Source organism: Engraulis encrasicolus, chromosome 2, assembly GCF_034702125.1.
Source record: "Engraulis encrasicolus isolate BLACKSEA-1 chromosome 2, IST_EnEncr_1.0, whole genome shotgun sequence".
In the NCBI taxonomy this organism is placed as follows: Eukaryota; Metazoa; Chordata; class Actinopteri; order Clupeiformes; family Engraulidae; genus Engraulis; species Engraulis encrasicolus.
In genome coordinates, this window is record NC_085858.1 from 26367398 (window position 1) to 26386405 (window position 19008).

At 41.4% G+C, this 19008-nt stretch overlaps 1 protein-coding gene across 1 annotated transcript; it reads right to left on the minus strand.

The window, feature by feature from the left end:
* Nucleotides 1-3315: 3315 nt before the first annotated feature.
* Nucleotides 3316-17951, minus strand: nsmce1 (NSE1 homolog, SMC5-SMC6 complex component). Its single transcript, XM_063185042.1, has 8 exons — nucleotides 17833-17951; nucleotides 16218-16387; nucleotides 15165-15286; nucleotides 9865-9942; nucleotides 9056-9202; nucleotides 5475-5591; nucleotides 4253-4379; nucleotides 3316-3906 (listed from the first exon to the last, which is right to left on the minus strand). Exons 2-8 carry the CDS (start codon nucleotides 16333-16335, stop codon nucleotides 3764-3766), a joined length of 852 nt encoding a protein of 283 aa, XP_063041112.1. The 5' UTR covers nucleotides 16336-16387; nucleotides 17833-17951; the 3' UTR covers nucleotides 3316-3763.
* Nucleotides 17952-19008: the final 1057 nt, after the last annotated feature.

A 19008-nucleotide genomic window follows, 5' to 3' on the forward strand; every position in this document is an offset into this window, starting at 1 on the left:
ACAGGTGGTGTGTGTGTGTGTGTGCGCGCGTGCGTGCGTGTGCGTGTGTGTGTGTGTGCGCGCGTCTCACATCCATGAAGTAAAGTAAGTGTCAGGAAACTGCATGGTAATTACTTGTAAAAGTTATTACTACCATGAAATTATATAGTAATTAACATAAAGTTACCTATTTATTAGTAATCCATAATGGTAATGCTGTGTAACCAAAAGAGATTCAATGGGCAAAGAAGCACAGGGCAGATTCACATAGCACGCTTAACTGTAGTCAGTAGCACCAGTAGCTCTTTTTCTAAGTCCTGCACTCTTAAGCACTTCAGCCACAAGGGATTGGTGTTGTGCAACATTCCATATGCCCGAAGCACTCAGTTCAAACTACTTGCTGCTAGTAGTAAAATCACTTTAGTCAATTCTGTAGGACACAGACAGCCAGAGCATTTTGGTTATTTATTATTGAGGTAAATGTGCTCTCGTTCAGAATGTAAATGATGCCTCATGACTGCTGCACGTCGCACTCTAGCCCCTAAGGGGCGTTGTTGTGCAATATTCTGTTTAGGGTTTTTTTTTTTTTTTTTTAAGATAAATTATATGTTGATGAATATGTTTCAGAGACTTTTTCCTGAATCACAGCCTATACTGCACGGATTATTTGCCATTTTCTTAGTTAATGTTTATTGTTATTTGTATGTAGATTCATGCATGTATTTCCTAGTATATTATCCTAGTGTGTCTTCAGACATCCAGAGTTTTTCCATCCATTTTAATCCTGGTCTCAGAGCCATATCCACTTGGTCATGTTCTGATGTTATTGCTTTGCACAGATCACCTGTATTCATATCATCTCTTCACAAATCATGAGTAGGGCCTTGTCAGTTACAATATCACTCCATTTGAAACTGCTCAAAATGTCACTGTATATACTGTGCTGTGTGTGTGTGTGTGTGTATGTGTGTGCGCACGCTAAAATGTAATCATTTAAATAAACAATTCCTCTTTCTTTAAGCCTATTTGTGGAACATATACAGTTGAAGAGGATATTACCTTACCCCCTCCCGAAATTAGACACTATCTCTTTTTTCTCAAAATTCCTAGTACTAAGACGACATGTGCCCACCTACTTAGCAAACTAATCAAAGAGCCTGTTGTCAGTTTTGGATCAGAAAGGGTAGGCCTACCGTATTGACTATTAATGATCGGTGGGTACATTTTGCCCTTTTTTTGTTAAAACTTATAACAATTAAGAAAAAAAATCCAAAGTCAACTTATTGGACATTTTCTCCATTGTGTATTTGTTTCCAGAATAACAGAAACTTGTTGATGGTTATTCTCACAGAAATGAAAAGATATGTCTTATTTCAGGAGGCGGGGTAATAATAGTATTTCAACATTGTGCTTTCTAGTTTTTGATGTTTACTTTACGACTCATATTTCATTTTGAATGTCTCGTTTCTGATTTGGGGATAGAGTTGAAATGTTTCAAACAGCTAAGCACTGAAAGGCCTCCCCCCACTATAAAAGCCATATCACATAATGACATTAAGCAACATACTTGTATATACACACACGACACAGCCCAATGAAACTCTGTTTCAGTTCATTTATAGTTATCAGATAGATATCAAACACCCCTGACTGTGGTGACATTGGCAGTAAAGCCAACATTCGCCAGCCAAGGTCTAAAACGGGGCCAACTGTTGTCTGTCTGGCCAGCACAGGCAGCCACAGTGGCAGCACAGGCCACAGCACCACACACCACAGCTGCATGTGGTAGACTAGCCACACTGTTGTGCAATGCAACAGCTCAACATGTTCTCAGCAGCAAATTGTAAAAGTACACTTTGTACATCATTCAGATGTCATTAATAAATGCTCAAAGCTTGTCATACTGTACATGAGGAAACACACCACTATTGCTAAGGTGACAATGACCCTGTGTTTCTCAGTGTTTACAGCCTCAGGTTGTTCATATTATTTACAGTTTTATGGCTGACAATGAACACACACGTAGATGAAAGAGGCCGCTTAGAGGCATTACCCTTTAAAATACCAGGGACCCGGCATCACAAACATCTTTTTCCCCCAACACATTGGTAATCCGATACAGTATATGACATTTTTGATGTGGCCAGTCACACGCATTTCTCATCCATATTTATCATCACCAATTTTCATTCCATCACCAAGTGTTCCATGAAGACCAGTAGGGTTTTTCATTACATGATACATACATACACTAGTCTCCAAAGGAGTTGTCGCCTATCCATCTGTTTGGAATAACAGCTAATAACCTGACTTTCAATTAATCACTTGGCTTCAGAGGGAGGAGCTGCATGCATGCTGCAGGTGTTTGAGGGCTTTTATCATTGATTATCATGAAGTTAAAAATGTATTGCTCTACGAATAGCCAATATGTCACCATCTCTCACTGAACTCCATTGACTTTCATTGTGTTGCTTTCCATGATTACAATGACCCTAAACATACACCTAAGGCCAAAGTTGATTTTCTGGAGAGGTGTGAGTGAATCAGTGATTAAGTATGACACCCGATCTGCGTATTTGAAGTGTTTTGAAGTGACTTATCTGCTCATTTTCACATTATGTTCGATAGGCGACAAAACTTTTGTCTTGTGAAAATCTGCCCTGTCTGTGTTCATTAAAGGGTCAATCTTTCTTTGGTGCATGAAATTTATTTTTGTACATACATTTTCATTCGGGAGGGTTGTGGCTTTCATATAAGTGACTTCTGAAGCCAAGTGATTAATTGAAAGTCAGGTTATTAGCTGTTATTCCAAACAGATGGATAGGCGACAACTCCTTTGGAGAGTAGTGTACATGATAAGGGGGATCCTCTCCATCTTTGACTGTAAAACTTACAGTATAGCACTTTTGTCAGTAAATATTAGTCATGAATGTATCAAATTAGTGAATTGGCAGCAACTATTTTGAAAATAAACGACTAAAATGTCACTGGGCCTTTAAGTATTTACCTCAGATGTTCTAAATGCAATTATGTACAGATGCTGCTTATGTGAAAGAGAAAGAATGCATCAACTGATGTGTCTCCATGGAAAGTGCTCAAAGAAGGAAGTCTTACACAAGCAGGTTTTGCAGGTGTGCACTGTGAGTGCCAACCTTGTTTTCAAATACCACCGTCACACGCACTACCAAAAACAAAACACTAAAGCTCCAGATTAAACAAAAACACTGGCTTTCTTGAAAAGGCAGCTATGAAAGTTCAGCATGGTTTTGAATGTATGCAAAGATTTTGGACAGAGAATGCAAAACAGATAAGAACACAGTGTGTACACACAAAAAGTACAAACGTGTGACTTTTATTGCAGAGTGGATTAAGTTTATTACTTATAAAAAAACAACAGCATGAAAACAGCATGTTAGAATACAGGCACTTGCCTTTGTGTCCAACAGAATTCCAAAAGAGGAAGTTAATTATCTTTTTTTTTAAAAACAATTAAACAGACCAACATTAAAGCCAAAAGCAAGTAGGCCTACAAATGACTTCAGCCCCAGTTGTTGTTCTAGTATCGTGCTGCACACGCATGCACAGCGTCAAACCTTGAAGCCCTTATCTCCTTTATGCACAAACAAGTGTTTGGCCATCTAATGACCACATCAGATGCACAACATGAAACAGCAAATAACCCACAGCACTGTGGTTCAGACTAGTTTTGGCATCGAGACAAGACAAGACATGAGACATCACACCACGAAACCCCACACTGCAGCGCAGCACAGCACAGCAGAGGCTATAACCGCCGACTGGACCTGCGTGCCTGGGAGGAGGAGGAAGAGGGGGTGGGGGTGGGGGTGGAGGTGCTACCTCTGGGCGCCGTGTTCTCCTTGGCTGCCGACGGCTGGCTCTGAGAGGCCGGAGGAGGCCTTTGGATCTCTGGGCAAACAACAAAAGGGGACAAACAAACAAAAAAAACACCAGAGTGTCTTCTTATGTCATTGCAGACTTTTTTGGGGTAAACACTAACAACCATGTGGGTCAGGGTAACTGATATGTACTGTATGTCTATGCAACAGACTCTCTGTTGTCACAGTCATAGCTCGCAACTCTACAAGTGTATTCACAGTGCACTCGTTATCGTTACATCGGCACTTCAAAGGAATATTATCTGCATGTATTTGCGACTTATTTTGTCTTCGCCGTCTTGCATCCGTGTGTGTGTGTGTGTGTGTGTGTGTGTGTGTGTGTGTGTGTGTGTGTGTGCGCGAGTATATTTTTTTACCAGGGATCTCGTGAGGCCAGAACTGGTTGCAGGCGGGGCAGTGCGGGTCGCTGCGGCCTCTGAAGTAGCGTGCTACACACGGCAAGTGCATCCGAATGCCACAATCGGGGTTCTCACACATCTGACACTGTCAAACACAGCAGAGATGAGAAGCAGTGAGAAGGGCGACGTGTGAAGCGAAGAGAGAAACAGAGAGCGACGGGTAGAGGCAGACAGAGGCAGACGGAGAGAGAGGAGAGGCAGGCAGGCAGACAGACAGACAGACAGACAGAAATAGGGAGGGAGAGAGGTAGAGAGGGACAGACGGAGAGAGAGGAGAGAGAATGAGTTTGTCAACAGTGGAGAGAGATGGAAAGCGATAGCGTAGAGGGAGACAGACAAAACAGACACATAGAGAGGGATTAAAACAAATATACTTTGCTACGTCCATTATTTTCAATAGTATGTCTGCACGGTCTGCTGAGCAGGTATGTCTGCTTGTTTGGGTTGGTAACACACCGTACAAGGACAGAACCAGAAGGCCTGGCGTCTGGCACTGATCACAACACACATTGGCTACGATGCCTCTGCAGTGTACACTCCAGTGCAATTACTGCATGCAAACTAACAACTCAGGGGTGAGTTTCTCAAAAGAGAAGTTGTTAGCCTGTTAGCAACTTCTGTAGTTGCCAATGGGAAAATGCATTGAAAACAACAAAGTAGCTAATGTAGTAAGCAACTTTGGTTTTGAGAGATTCACCCCTGGAGTGTTCCTTTGTATTTGTAACACCACTCGCAAATGTTCACAACAGTGACACCGACACAAACACTTGATACTAAACAAGATGCACAGGCCCACATCGCACGCCAACTCTCTGGAAAAAAAACAAACAAACCGGTTACCATCCGACCAATACAGTGTCATGTTGGTGCATGCGACTAAAAATACCTAAACTCAATTTTTCTGAACCTCTCTGCCAAAGATTTTTTTTTTGTTAATCTCTCGTTTTATGCTCTGCTCTGACCTATTCTCTCTTCTAATGGCAACTAGATGTAAAGATGTGCCAATATGAATATGAATAGTGAAGGCATGAGGAAGAGGCTGACCAAATAACACCCAACTCTTCAAAGGGCTGCTGGTGATGCGGTGACAAGCATACTTTTCACAAACTGCTTTGACAAACATGCTGCTCCACATAGTCATCATACTTGGCCCGCAGCAGCTCTGGGCCGAATGCTGTACCTGAAAGGCCACGTTGTCGCACACGTGGCAGTTCTTGAGGAGGTCCTGGTAGACGGTGCGCATGTACGTCTCCATCTCCATGATGCAGCGCGTGCTCAGGGAGTATTCGCCATGCTTCTGTTACACACAATACAATACAATACAATATAATGCAATACAATACAATATGTACAATACATCATGTATTAACATAGTGCAGTATCACAACTATTACGTTGACTGAAAGCACACACACACACACACACACACACACACACACACACACACACACACACACACACACACACACACACACACACACACACACACACACACACACACACACACACACACACACACACACACACCATTTATTTCAGCTATTTTGATTATCAAATTTAATGTAACTGCACTGCATAACCCGTCAAATGATGACAGACACGTGTATCTGATACCCGCTAATCCCCTACCCATCTTGACTAACAAATGTGCTGCGGGGAAAACCAGTTATGTTCCTTTAGTGCATCGCACGGCAGGCGATTGCATCAGTCTTTAAGTAATCCACATGGACATTTAGAAACTTCAGATGCAGCTCAGTTGTAAACAAATTTCTACTTCTACTTAGGGTTCAGTAAAGGAAACAAGTGTTTATGTCTCATGTGTATCTCTCTCTCTCATGTGTGTGTGTGTGTGTGTGTGTGTGTGTCAGTAGCTCTGCTCTTTACAAACAAAATATTGTGAGTGGTGGCTTGATTGCAATTCGATTCAGCTGCGCTGAATTAGTTAGGTCGCATCAGAGAGCGCCGTGCCGCTCAGCGCAGGTGAGTGAGAGAGGAAAGGAGGCTGTCCGTCACACACCGCAGACAGGATATACTTATACTGTACAGTACTGTATGTATTTAGGGGCTAGCTACAGCCAGGACTGGACACTCACTTCTTTCACTTCCCCACCCGCTGTGGCTTGAGTTCCCCAGTCACTTGACATTCCATGTTTCTAGTAGCCACACTTGTGGTCACGCATACCAATCTTTTCACCATGGTAGCGCAGAAGAGCTGAAGCAAGATTAGTACTATAGCTTCCAAAGCGAAAATAAATATCTGCCAAATTGAAACCCGAGTGTGCTATCCGAGTGTTGATATAAACATTGATGAACAAGGCCCAAACAACAGAACACAGGCTACTGTGGTACGTGGCATGTCGAAACCAGAGTAAACTGCGTGCTTAAGTAGCTAATGACACTGAAATGATGGTTGGATGGCTAAGTGCCAATGTCAAGGCCTGGAGCAATGTGGGGACAGAGGAATTCCTCATATTGCTCAACCATGCAAGCATGTGTGCGTGCAGAGGAGCCGTAATAGTTTTCACTCCCCCACCCATAGATGCCAAAAATGTTTCATACGTCAAGTGCTGAGCTACAGCAACGGATAAACTGAAGAAGCTACGGGTAGCTGTACGCTATTTACTACTCCATAAATGAGGCGTGTAAAAAGGAGTGCAGTAAGCTCTGAAGAGATCCGTTTTAACATCCTCTGTGCACATGAGGCACCTGCAGGCCAACATATTGACCTGAGCATATAATATATGACACTGATGCTGGATATCATCATCATCATCATCACACAGATCATTAGTGATGATGTGACCCAGATAACACACTTTCTGAACTACATTCAGAGTGCAATCAAAAACAGTAAGACATAGTGAAGAGTTTTGCTTTTGAGCCTTCTTAGTTGTAAAGTTCTAGAGCACAAATTTAGCGTATAATGATGCCTTTAGGAGCTTCCCTAACATTACAAGATGGACAAGCACAAGCACCTTATTTGTAAATAGTAATGCCTCATTGCTGACGATTTTTATGTACAAATTCATGTGTAGACTTGTTGAGTCAAAAAATAACATACTATCTGCCGTTTCTGACACTAGACAGAGTGATGTGAGGTATTTCTCTGATATGTGGAAACACTGGATTAGAAGTTTGAATGCATGTTAATGGGTTGACCTAGTATTTGTGCTTGTACTGTACTTGTTTTCTGTCTTCATTATGTTTTTTTAAGAGATGCACCGGATCCTGATTTTTAGGATCCTGCCGGATACCGGATCCACTGCTTAAGTTCCTGTCGGATCTGGAACCGGATACGGGATCCTACGAAAGGGTTGCAACCATGGAGGTAGTATAAGAACTGGAGAGAGTGAATAAGTCCCGCCTCCAGTCATTTCAATGGGAAATGCTAGGCTAGTGAATTCAGCCAAAATTGAAACGAATTTTTCAGCTTCAAAAATGGAGTCGTTTCCGCCGTCAGTTTAGTCAGCCAATTACGTGCCACGTTAATGACTGACTTCCGTTTGACCAGAAAGATATATGGAAGACGGTCATTGGATGCATGGAGGTGCCCAACCACACACCTGTATAGGTATGTGTGCCCAACACTGAACTCGCGCACCCACCAATCACATCCACCCTCTTCGAGCGAAGTGGCGTTGGAAATGAGCAAATCTGTGAGAATTACGACGAGGAAGTGCCTTGCTAATCAGCCAAATCCTGACCCCCTGGTTGAAACACAAAGCCTACTCACACACGTGGGACCTTTTTATTATGTTGGTTAAAACTATTTTTTAGACTCATTGGCTTACTGCCACACTGCAACGGACGCTTCCAAAGGGCTTTCACTCCATGCAGCGATTGGGGTTGTGAAAGACTGACTGAAAAGCCTAGGCTACGGATCCACTGCTCAAGATCCTGCCGGACCCGGATCCTGTGAAAAACCTTATTATCCTGCCGGATCCGTAACCGGACCTTGGATCCGGTGCATCTCTTTATGGAACCTTGAGTTTGTAATTAAGTATTCATCATCAGTCCTCAGTGCGTTAAAGGCCTCAGCACTATTTTGATCATTTAGCCCATTTTCTGACCTGTCTGCAATAAAGTAGAGTTGGCCTCACCCATTTTTTGATGGCTGTCTCCATTATTTGGGTAATTTGGATTTTGTCTCAACTGGCTATAGAATTGATGTCTAAGGGCATGTCCATATCTGAACTTAAAACCAGCCTAAACATTTGTTTACAAGATGTGCCACTCACCAAGTGTTTGGTGGGTGTTCACTGGTATTCCACAACAGGGGTGAATTTCTCAAAACCAAAGTTGCTTACTACATTAGCTACTTTGTTGTTTTCAATGCATTTTCCCATTGGCAACTACAGAAGTTGCTAACAGGCTAACAACTTCTCTTTTGAGAAACTCACAACAGGTTTTGTAGCGTAACATGGCTTCCGTCTTGTTTTATTTAGCATTTTGGAAAAACATTTTTTCTTTCATTCACAAAATGGCCCTAAAAACCAATGTTATGGGTGGTTTTTCAGTACATATAGACGGCCATTATAAATCCAGTTGAGACAAAATCCAAATCAGCCAAATAACGGAAACAGCAGCGAATGTAAAAAAATTGGTGAGGTCTACTGTACTTTACTGCAGACATTTCAGAAAATGGGCTAAATGTTCAACCTTTAAAGGTGCCAGCACTATTGCAAAGAGCCATTTTCAAACTAATTGCAAACAGGCCAACTTACTTAAGCTTAAGACACTGCCTTTCTGGCGGGGACATACCTCAGTTAACCACTTGTTTTGCACAAACTTATTCAGGACGACCTCCGTCTCCTTCTTCTTGAGTTTTTTGGAGAGAAGCGCGTCACCGCAGTTCAGGATGTCAGTGGAGGAGGCCGTTCCATTATCCGACTCGGCAACCAAATCCATCTGATAATATCAAACGGCAAACTTGGTAACTGAGGACAGCTTTCCAACAAGCACATTTGCCAACACATTTGCATGTCAGACAAGATAACAATTCATGTGCAATGCAGGTGAACACTACTCTCGAAACTCTTCTCTTCATGAATCAGGTATCCTATTACGACTACATATCCGACTAAACCCAGGGATGACCAGAGCACCAGCAATTTTTATTTATTCATTTTAAATTTTAAAAAGCGTATTTAAAAAGTGTGATAAGTGTTCCCTTCATCACTGGGTGTATTCAATAAGAAATAGCCCAGGCTGTTTTGATTCTGCAGTCCTGTACCGCGAGAGCCTACAGTGCAGACATCCAGACAGGCATCTATATTATGTCTCATTGCTTGTTCTGTGTTCAATGAGTGACTGCGACTTATCTTCTCCAGGATTCCCTGGAAAAGGAGATAATCTTCCTGGTTAAACACAAGATGAATTGAAAGAAAAATGTCTGCACACTTAAATCCCCTTTGTGTTCTTTTTAATAATAGGCCTGGGGTCAGGGCTCAGTTCGAACTGAGAACAGTTTTTGTTTATGTTTTGCACCTTATAATCGAGAGTGCGGTGGGATCCGGTTAAACACATAAACACAAGATGAAAAAAATAAATAAAGCACACAAACAACTTACTATTTTCCTGAATAGCTCCAGCTCGTTGTCGGCGTAATCTGAAGACATGCGGGTCACCTCCGTCTCGGCTGTGTTTACCTTCATCAGAGAAGCCAGGCAATATTATTTTACATTTCATACAGCACATATCAAAATACAAAGTGTGGGGGAATACAGAGTGCAGCTGTGTACAGGTGGTAAAAAACCAGAACGAAGTGCAGCAAATATACAATAGAGTGCGGGACCTGTAGTGTATGCTAGCTTGACTAGTTATTGCACAGGGTTATATGTTACAGATGAAAAGACTTATTTTGTTAATATACAAGGAAACTCTCTCAGATAATATGAACTACATGAAAACATATTCAGAGTACAATATGTACAGGGGTTAGACAAATTAACTGGAACACCTGTCACTTTAGTGTGGGAAGTTTCATGGCTCAAGAGGACCAGCCTGTTTGCCTTCTTCATTAATTGCACATTGCACCAGTAAAATGAAGTGTGAAGGTTCAATTAGCAAGGTAAGAGCACAGTTTTGCTCCAGATTTTGCAATGCACACAACATTATGGGTGACATATCAGAGTTCAAAAAGGAGAATTTCTTGGTGCGTGTGTAACTGTTGCATCTTTGACCGAGACGGCAAGTCTTTGTGATGTATCAAGAGCCACGGTATCCAAGGTAATGTCTGCATGCCTTCCAAGTTGTTAACTTTAAAAGGGACAATCCGCAAATTTGCATTAGGCTTTCCATTGCTAGACACCCAGTCATACTTTTGAATGGTCGTGCAACACTCTCTAAATTCCCCCTGAGACAGGAGAAATCCGTATTCACCTCTTAACACTTCCTCCTACAATGATGTAAAAAGCGTCATTTTGCATTAATGTAGGAGGAAGTGTAAGAGAGGTGGATTTCTGTTGAGACTACAAGCCTTTTTCCCACCCTTTCAACCCCGCCCATAGGGGTTGGACCTAATGCGCTAACAGACCTATCAAAGATCAGTGTGCCAGTGCTTTTGGAATCACTGGCATTGAGGCTCCAGTAAGTCACTGGCAGAGTTGCCTGGGTGTGGTCTGTGGAACTTGAGAATTGCAATGCATTATGGGCATTGTTGTCACAAATCCACAAGCACTAAAAAGTCATTTTCTGCCTTTTCTCGGCCGAGAAGGCACCAAATTAGAAATTAATGATACTATTCTACAACATATACGACCCACTTTCAATACATATTCAGGTCTCCACCGATGGAATGCCCCTTTAAGTCTGTGGCCACCTGGATGTCTCTGTGAGACAGCTGCAGATCCATCTGTCCTAAAGCTTGTAACCACATGTCTTCAAGTAGCATCAACCTTGCTGGTGTAAAACCTTTCATTTGTCAGGCCTTTAGTACTTTCTCTTCCATGTGCCATAATTGCTTACAGCAGGAATCAGGAAGGGGTTTGCTCTGCAAAATCCTGTTTTATAGTCAACTGTTTGATAGAAGACTGTGTAATGAGTCCTTAAACTCCTCTGAGACTGATTGAATGCTTGTTCAATTACTAAAATCTGAGACTCTAATTGGGGTGCAAGTTACACATTTCTGCACCACCCTAACTTGCCCAAAACTGAAAAATATGTATTTTAACTTCATAGAATAAAACTGTCTTTTATGTTGTACTTTCAACAGATTAAATGTATTAAATGTAGTCTATGCATATTGTGTAGATACATTTTGTGTTTACTGAAATATTGGATTTTAGTGGTGGGGTAGAGTTGTTTTGCTTTTTTAGGCACAAATCACCATCCATCAGTGCCTGTCATGGAACCTGAACACTAGTCACGTGATTTCACAATATTGTTCAAAATGTTACTTTTCAAAAGGGATGTATTCATATTCATTATTGCTGTGCACTGCAATTACCTTGGAACGCAGGACAACACTTCGTCCATTTAACCACTTAGAGTCCTAATGTACAGTGCCCTCCATAATTATTGGCACCCCTGGTTGAGATGTGTTAAAAGCCTTAAAATAAATTCAGTGTTTATTGCAGAAGAATACTGTCACACTGAAAATTGTAGGAAAATGTAACCTTCAACTCAAATGAATTGTAAGAAAATAAAAAAATCCCTGACTAAAAAATAATTATTTTTCATTATTATATGGTGTAGGGGTGGGCGGTATGGTCAAAAATGTATACCTTGGTATAATTTTAGCCACGGTATATATCACGGTATATATCACGGTATTTTACATTTGTGTAAAATTTAAGCATTCCGTCGCAAAATGTACAAAACACCTTTTTTTTTTTACTTTTGCATTTGCATTTTTTAAACATTTGCACTTTTGTAATGTGTGTGAATTCTTGCTATTCAAATCTTTTGAAAACAAACAAAAACTATGTAAAATGCATTTTGCAATGCAATGCAATGCAATAGGCTACAACACTGTCAATTTCACCAAGTCTAGAAGGGGTTAAACTAGGGAAGGGAGGGGTGTCAAACTGAACATGGATTTTATCCAATAAATCGTTCATTTGCCCTTTTTTTCTATTTCTGGAGTTGCTGGGGGTAATTTTGAAATGTGTGCTTGCATCTGTGATTATGCCAAGCCTAATGGTTCAGCTGTTATTGTTAAAGTTAAAAAAAAACGAACTTTCACATGAGGCAGCTAGCAATGCATTGTAGAACTAATGCATTTAAATGGCAGCTATCACTGCAGCAGCGGTTAGCGTGCTAACGTTAGCGAAATCGCTAAATCACATTTTAAACAGTGAACAGTCATCTAAGTTACTAACACCCAGCCAGATATCGTGAATGATATTATCTCACCTGGACACAGTAACATACAGTAAGGCTGGCGCAAATGTAAAGCAACCAGTAGCACATAGATTTAGCACATTTCTGTTGTCAGACACCAGCATTGACATGAATGACTTGGGCTGTTAGCTTGCTAACTTGCTTTTCACACACCACTGTACGTGAAATTGTGGAGACCAGAATCGAAATCACATACAGTTTAAAACAATAGTTCACTACACTAACTATACATTTTACACTTAGCAGCAAAAGAATATGTGGTTGTAGAACAGAAGCACAATTTAATTTAAGCTTTAAGAGAGACAGTCGGTGGATGTTCAAAACGTTGTCTATTACTGCCATCTGCAGGACGCAATGCGCCATGGCGGTAGAGCGGTATGGACAAAATCTATACCTTGGGGGAAAAAATACCTCGCACGATAGTATACCGTCCATATCGCGCACTCCTAATATGGTGTGACGTCATCGGTCGAATGCTCCATTCATTTCAACGGGGCTCCCCAACGTTCGCACGTCTGTTATTTTTCGATAACGGACGGGTTGGTCTATAACAGACCACTGTCAATGGCAACAAGACTTTTCACTGCTAAAGCGACTTTTCAACAAGACTCTAATCAGCTGCTGTGATAGACAACACCTGTTGTCCTGGCTACCTAGCTGTTGCTTAGCGGTGTTTCACAACGGCACTGTTTTGTTTTGCGCAGCAACAATCTTAACATTAAATAGGCCTAAAGAAATGTCCCCGCCATGTGTGAATCATTTAAGTATATCCATAGAATAAGCGGGTTAACTTTCGGCGAGTCGGTCGCTTTGTGGAATAGCAGCACTTCAGAGAGAACAAGACCCCTCCGCTCCGCGTCGGGGTCTAAAGATTCTCTCTGTCGTGCTGCTATTCCACGGTAGCGACCTTCTCGCCGAACGTTAACCCTTACTTAAATCACCTGTTCCACAATTATTGGCACCCTTAACAATTCCCAGGAAATAAATATAATTGAAGCATTTCTGTCATTTCTACAGTAGTTTACAAAGTTTACCAGAGTATGTAGGAACATTTAATTAGTAATTCATCACTTCCTGTTTCCCTGGGGTATAAATATGACGTGACACCGAGGCCATTTCTCTTATCCACTCTTAAACATGGGAAAGACAAAGGAACACAGCATACAAGTGAGGCAGATGTGCGTCGACCTTCACAGGTCAGGCAGAGGCTACAAGAAGATTGCCACTCAACTGCAGCTGTCCATATCCACTGTGAGAGGAATAATTAAGAAGTTCAAAACAACTGGAACAGTGGTAAACAAGCCTGGACGAGGACCCAAGTGTATTTTGCCACCACGCACAGTGAGGAGGGTGGTAAGAGAAATCAAAAGATCTCCAAAGCTTACTGTTACAGAATTACAACAAATGGTAGCATCCTGGGGTCACAAAGTCTCCAAATCAACCATCAGGCGCTGTCTACACGCCAACAAGCTGTTTGGGAGGCATGCACGGAGAAAACCTTTCCTCACTCACAATCATAAACGCAAGCGTCTGGAGTTCGCCAAGCGGTATTGGGGCTTCAACTGGGACCGTGTGCTTTGGTCAGATGAGACCAAGATTGAGCTTTTTGGCAACAAACACTCTAAGTGGGTCTGGCGTAGCACGAAAGATGCGCATGCTGAAAAGCACCTCATACCCACTGTGAAGTATGGGGGTGGGTCAGTGATGCTGTGGGGCTGTTTCGCTTCCAAAGGCCCTGGGAACCTTGTTAGGGTGCATGGCATCATGAATGCTTTGAAATACCAGGACATTTTAAATCAAAATCTGTTGCCCTCTGCCCGAAAGCTGAAGCTGGGTCGTCACTGGGTCTTTCAGCAAGACAATGACCCTAAACATATGGCCAAATCTACACAGAAATGGTTCACCAGACACAAAATCAAGCTCCTCCCATGGCCATCTCAGTCCCCTGACCTCAACCCCATTGAGAACCTGTGGGGTGAGCTGAAGAGGAGAGTACAGAGGAGAGGACCCAGGTCTCTGGATGATTTAGAGAGATTCTGCAAAGAGGAATGGCTGAAGATCCCTCTTTCTGTCTTTTCCCATCTTGTGAAACATTATAGGAGAAGATTAGGTGCTGTTTTGTTGGCAAAAGGGGGTTGTACAAAATATTAACACCAGGGGTGCTAATAATTGTGACACACATTATTTGATGTCAAATAATTATTTCTTTATGTGGGATTTTTTCCCCACTGAATAAATGCACTTGTATTGAAGGTTGGATTTTTCTCTTTTTTTCCATTAAGGTCCCATATTATTTAGAAAAAAAATAAAATAATTGGAAGCTAAAAAACACATCTCAACCAGGGGTGCCAATAATTATGGAGGGCACTGTATTTTTTCAATGTTTTTTTAAACAAAATACAGAGCTTGAATATTTGAATTGTGCATTATGATAATGATTTCAATACAATGTTTGTGGTGAAACTGAGGACAATTTCCCACTCCGTAGACAATAAAATACTTAATTCATATTCCTACGAATTCTTACCAAGGCGTAGTACTGTAGGCCATCCTCTTCAGACATTCCCTTCCTGATGTGCATGAACATGGGCTGCAGATGCAAGTTGACAACGTCGATGAACTCATCCAACCTGTCCTGGCTATAGTTGGCTACATCCAAACAAGAGAGCAAGCGGCGGGGTGGGGGGGGGGGGGTTACACACAGCAATTTGATGATTTGTTGATCGTGAAAATGTAGGCATAAGGCATGCACACTGCAGGGTTTTTGTTTTTGTCAAGCAGGTTTGTCCGCCTACAGCAGACATCAATCTTTATTATCAATCTTTATTCCATGTTGTAAATACACAACAGCGTACATGCTTCACTGATGAGTGAGACACGTTCAATCATATTGTGCAGTTGTGTAGCTCCAGTTGCACATGTGAATAGTGAATAGTAGTGATGAAAGACAAACTATTCCATCCTATTATTAGCGTCTACAAAAGAAAAGTGCTGTCCAAAACCTGCGTATTATTATTATTATTATATTATTATTATTCTAGTCTACAATTGGTTCATGACTTTCCACGATTTTAAGAGTGAAACAACTTCTATTTTAAAGGCTGTGAAACAAAACAATATAATAATAATGTATTAATAATAATAATAATAATATAACAATATAATAAAAAGTAAGACTGTAAATAAATTCTAACCAAAGGCAGATGAAAATAAACTTTTTTTTTTTTAAATGCCACTGTTGGGGACAGTCATAATTTCAACAGGAAACTGGCTCCAGCATATAGCATACTGGCTAAATGTCATTTCACCCTGTCTGGATTTTAACCCGAGGCCCACCCAGTAGAGGAGACTCTGAAGACCTACGACATTTTAGGATTATGACTCAAGTGTATACATTTAGGGCCTAGCCCATTCAGTGACTTACAGACAATCGGAAGACTTTTGAACTAAATTCTAAACCTCACTGGGGAGTCAGTGAAATTGCCGAAGTACTAGGGTGATATCTCTTTTTGATAATAATATATCAATCAGACGTTGCGATTGCTTAAAGCGTGTCTAGATTTTCTGGAGAACTCCCTACCTCCGGCGACTTCACAGCAGTGCTTATGCAGTGCCTTGGCCTGGGGGCCATCGATGATGCCGTTGCTCATAATGGTCTGCAGGAACCTGCGGTGGCTATCTCCCATCGGCCGCGCCATGGTTGACCAGCCGCCACCACCCAAAGTCTTGCGTAGCCACACCGGCCTAAACCTGGACAACAAACAACATTTTTTGACATTTTCACAGCGGCAAGTACAGTTGTGTAACTAAGGCCGACGCAAGGCGCACACCCCCACACCAACATGGATCATGTTTACCATTGATAGACATTTATCACAACAATACCTTTTCTTCACATGTCTTTTCCTGTACATATTGTACAGTACAGCATCATCTCTACCTACAACCTTAAAGGCATATCCAACCATGTCAGATGACTGTACAACAAGGAGACAATCCACACACTTCAGGTCTATTTTTGTACAAAGAAGCTTTACTTGACTTGCACGCTTTCGGTCCTTAGACCTTAATCAGGCATTCTCCTTTTTATACAGAGATTTCTACTGAATCCTGCACCTTCTAAACAGACGAGCGGTGGCCTATCACAACTTTAGATGACTGTACAACACCTCAAGGGGTAAGCTTTCACATGTGACCATGATCAGGCTTCTAGCTCAAAAGGTTATTATTCAGTAAGACCTTATTTGACTAACAAAAACATTTACAAAAAGACACTTGGCAAAACGCATGTGCATAATTGTCTTGGGAAAGGCTGTAACAAGATCCCCTTTGACAAACAGCTTCAGTGGACCTGTGAATAAGTCTCAAATGTGTTTCCAAGTCCATGTATCAGCTAAACTGCTGAAATTTAGTAATTTCCAGGGGGTCTTCATGACCACATTTCAGAAAACAGATGTTCCAACCCATGTAAGTCCTTGGTAGAACATCACAAAATCTGTCACTTCCTGTGGATTCTACAGTCTCTACGTTCAAATGGTAGGGCCTAGCATTCACTTCATGATGGGTCAAAGTCTGCAGACGTGGTTCCTGTGTTTGACCAATAATGAAGTGAATGGTACCATTTGAACGTAGAGACTCTGTGGTTCGTTTTGGCCCCATCACTGAATAGGGACACCCTGGCCTGACCTGCTGTCTGCTGACCTGATGAACGATGCAGCTACAGGTGCACGCGCAAAGACAATTCAAGCAAGTAGTAAGCCAACCTAGACTGTTCTACTACCAGTAAACCAACAAGTTAGAAGTTTGCATCTGTTTTGTCAAACACGATTTCGTATCGGTTGATGATAAACAACTTGAACGAAGGCATCCCTAATAGCATTTCGTTTACGAGTGGGTCAGCTAGGTGACCAGTAGATGATTGGGTAGCTAATGACAATGTTAGCAAACTAGCTATCCAATTGCAATCATAAACACATCGCGCACCTCGGCTGTTTAATTCGTTTCCATTTGTCTAGTTCGGAAGAATCCACAACACAACAACAGAACAAGCTAGCTCGACCTGAAAGCAGCATCAACTCGGTACACTACACACAGCATTTAGCTTCTGAGCTAGTTTGTCAAGTAATATCTAAGGAAGTTATATGGATGCATTGGTAACTGTTGTGTTCACAATTAATTCACCAAAGCAGTCTTACCAGTTTATAAATAGCTGACTGCCTCGAAGCAGAAACAAGCAAAACCCTCAGACAAATAGCAGCAGAGTGGTCAACCCTCTTCCTGTTTGTCTCTCCCGCGCGCCTGACGTAGAACACCGTCATTGTTTTTACTCAGAGCGGTTCTGGTTTTACTGTAGCTCTAGCATTCTACAGAGCAATGATTAGATACAGGTGCATGTCAGTGGTAGGCCTAGTACTACAGAGCCTGTAGTTCTAGAACAGGGGTTCCCAAACTTTTCCATGACAAAGCCCCCCATATACCAGTTGATTCCAGCCAAGCCCCCCCCCCCCCACACCTAACATAGACCGTGCCACAATATTTTTTCTGTGCACCTGGTTTGAAGTTTTTCTTTCTTTCATAAAACCATTCGAGTACTGTAAAGCAGAATACATAATTATAAACATATACTTTGTAAAGAAGAAAATGACTCCACTGGGGTTGTTTGGTTCATGTTTTGCTTGTTTTGTCTTACTCAAGTTATTCAATTTATTAAATTATTCAGTTAGTTTTGCTTTATTTTTCCTGCCAACCTGCCGCGCCCCCCTTAGCATCACCTTGCCCCCCCCCCCCCCCCCCAGGGGTCCCCGGCCCACACTTTGAAAACCACTGTTCTAGAAGCTGCTAGGATTGTTAGACAACACCCCCACAGCTGAACACATCAGAAACATCTTGTCATGCCTAACTCTCCAAGGCTTTGTGGACTGACCTAATTAGTAGGCCCAATAGCTACTACTCTTTTAATATGAAAAATTATGAAGATGTATGTCGGCCTGATAGCAGTAATGAACCAATATCACAGTCTACATTTTAATTCAGAATCAATTCACCCATAGTTAGATGTTGAATTCTAGGCCTACCTGCTGTGTGAATTTGTGTTGCAAAAACATAATCGGTAACACTTTATAATAATGTTCCTTAGTAAAGACTCAGTAAATAATTAACTAATGATGAATAAAACATTAACAAATGTTTTTATTATTAACTAAGTGTTATTAATGCTGTATAAAATATCTACAAATGATATATGCAAGATTTTACAGACCTTATAACAGAGTATTTTATTCATTTATAAGCAACTTGTAAATGTTTGATAAATATAAAATATTAACATAGCATTTCCTAGTCATTTACAAGCATTTGTTTACATTTCTTAG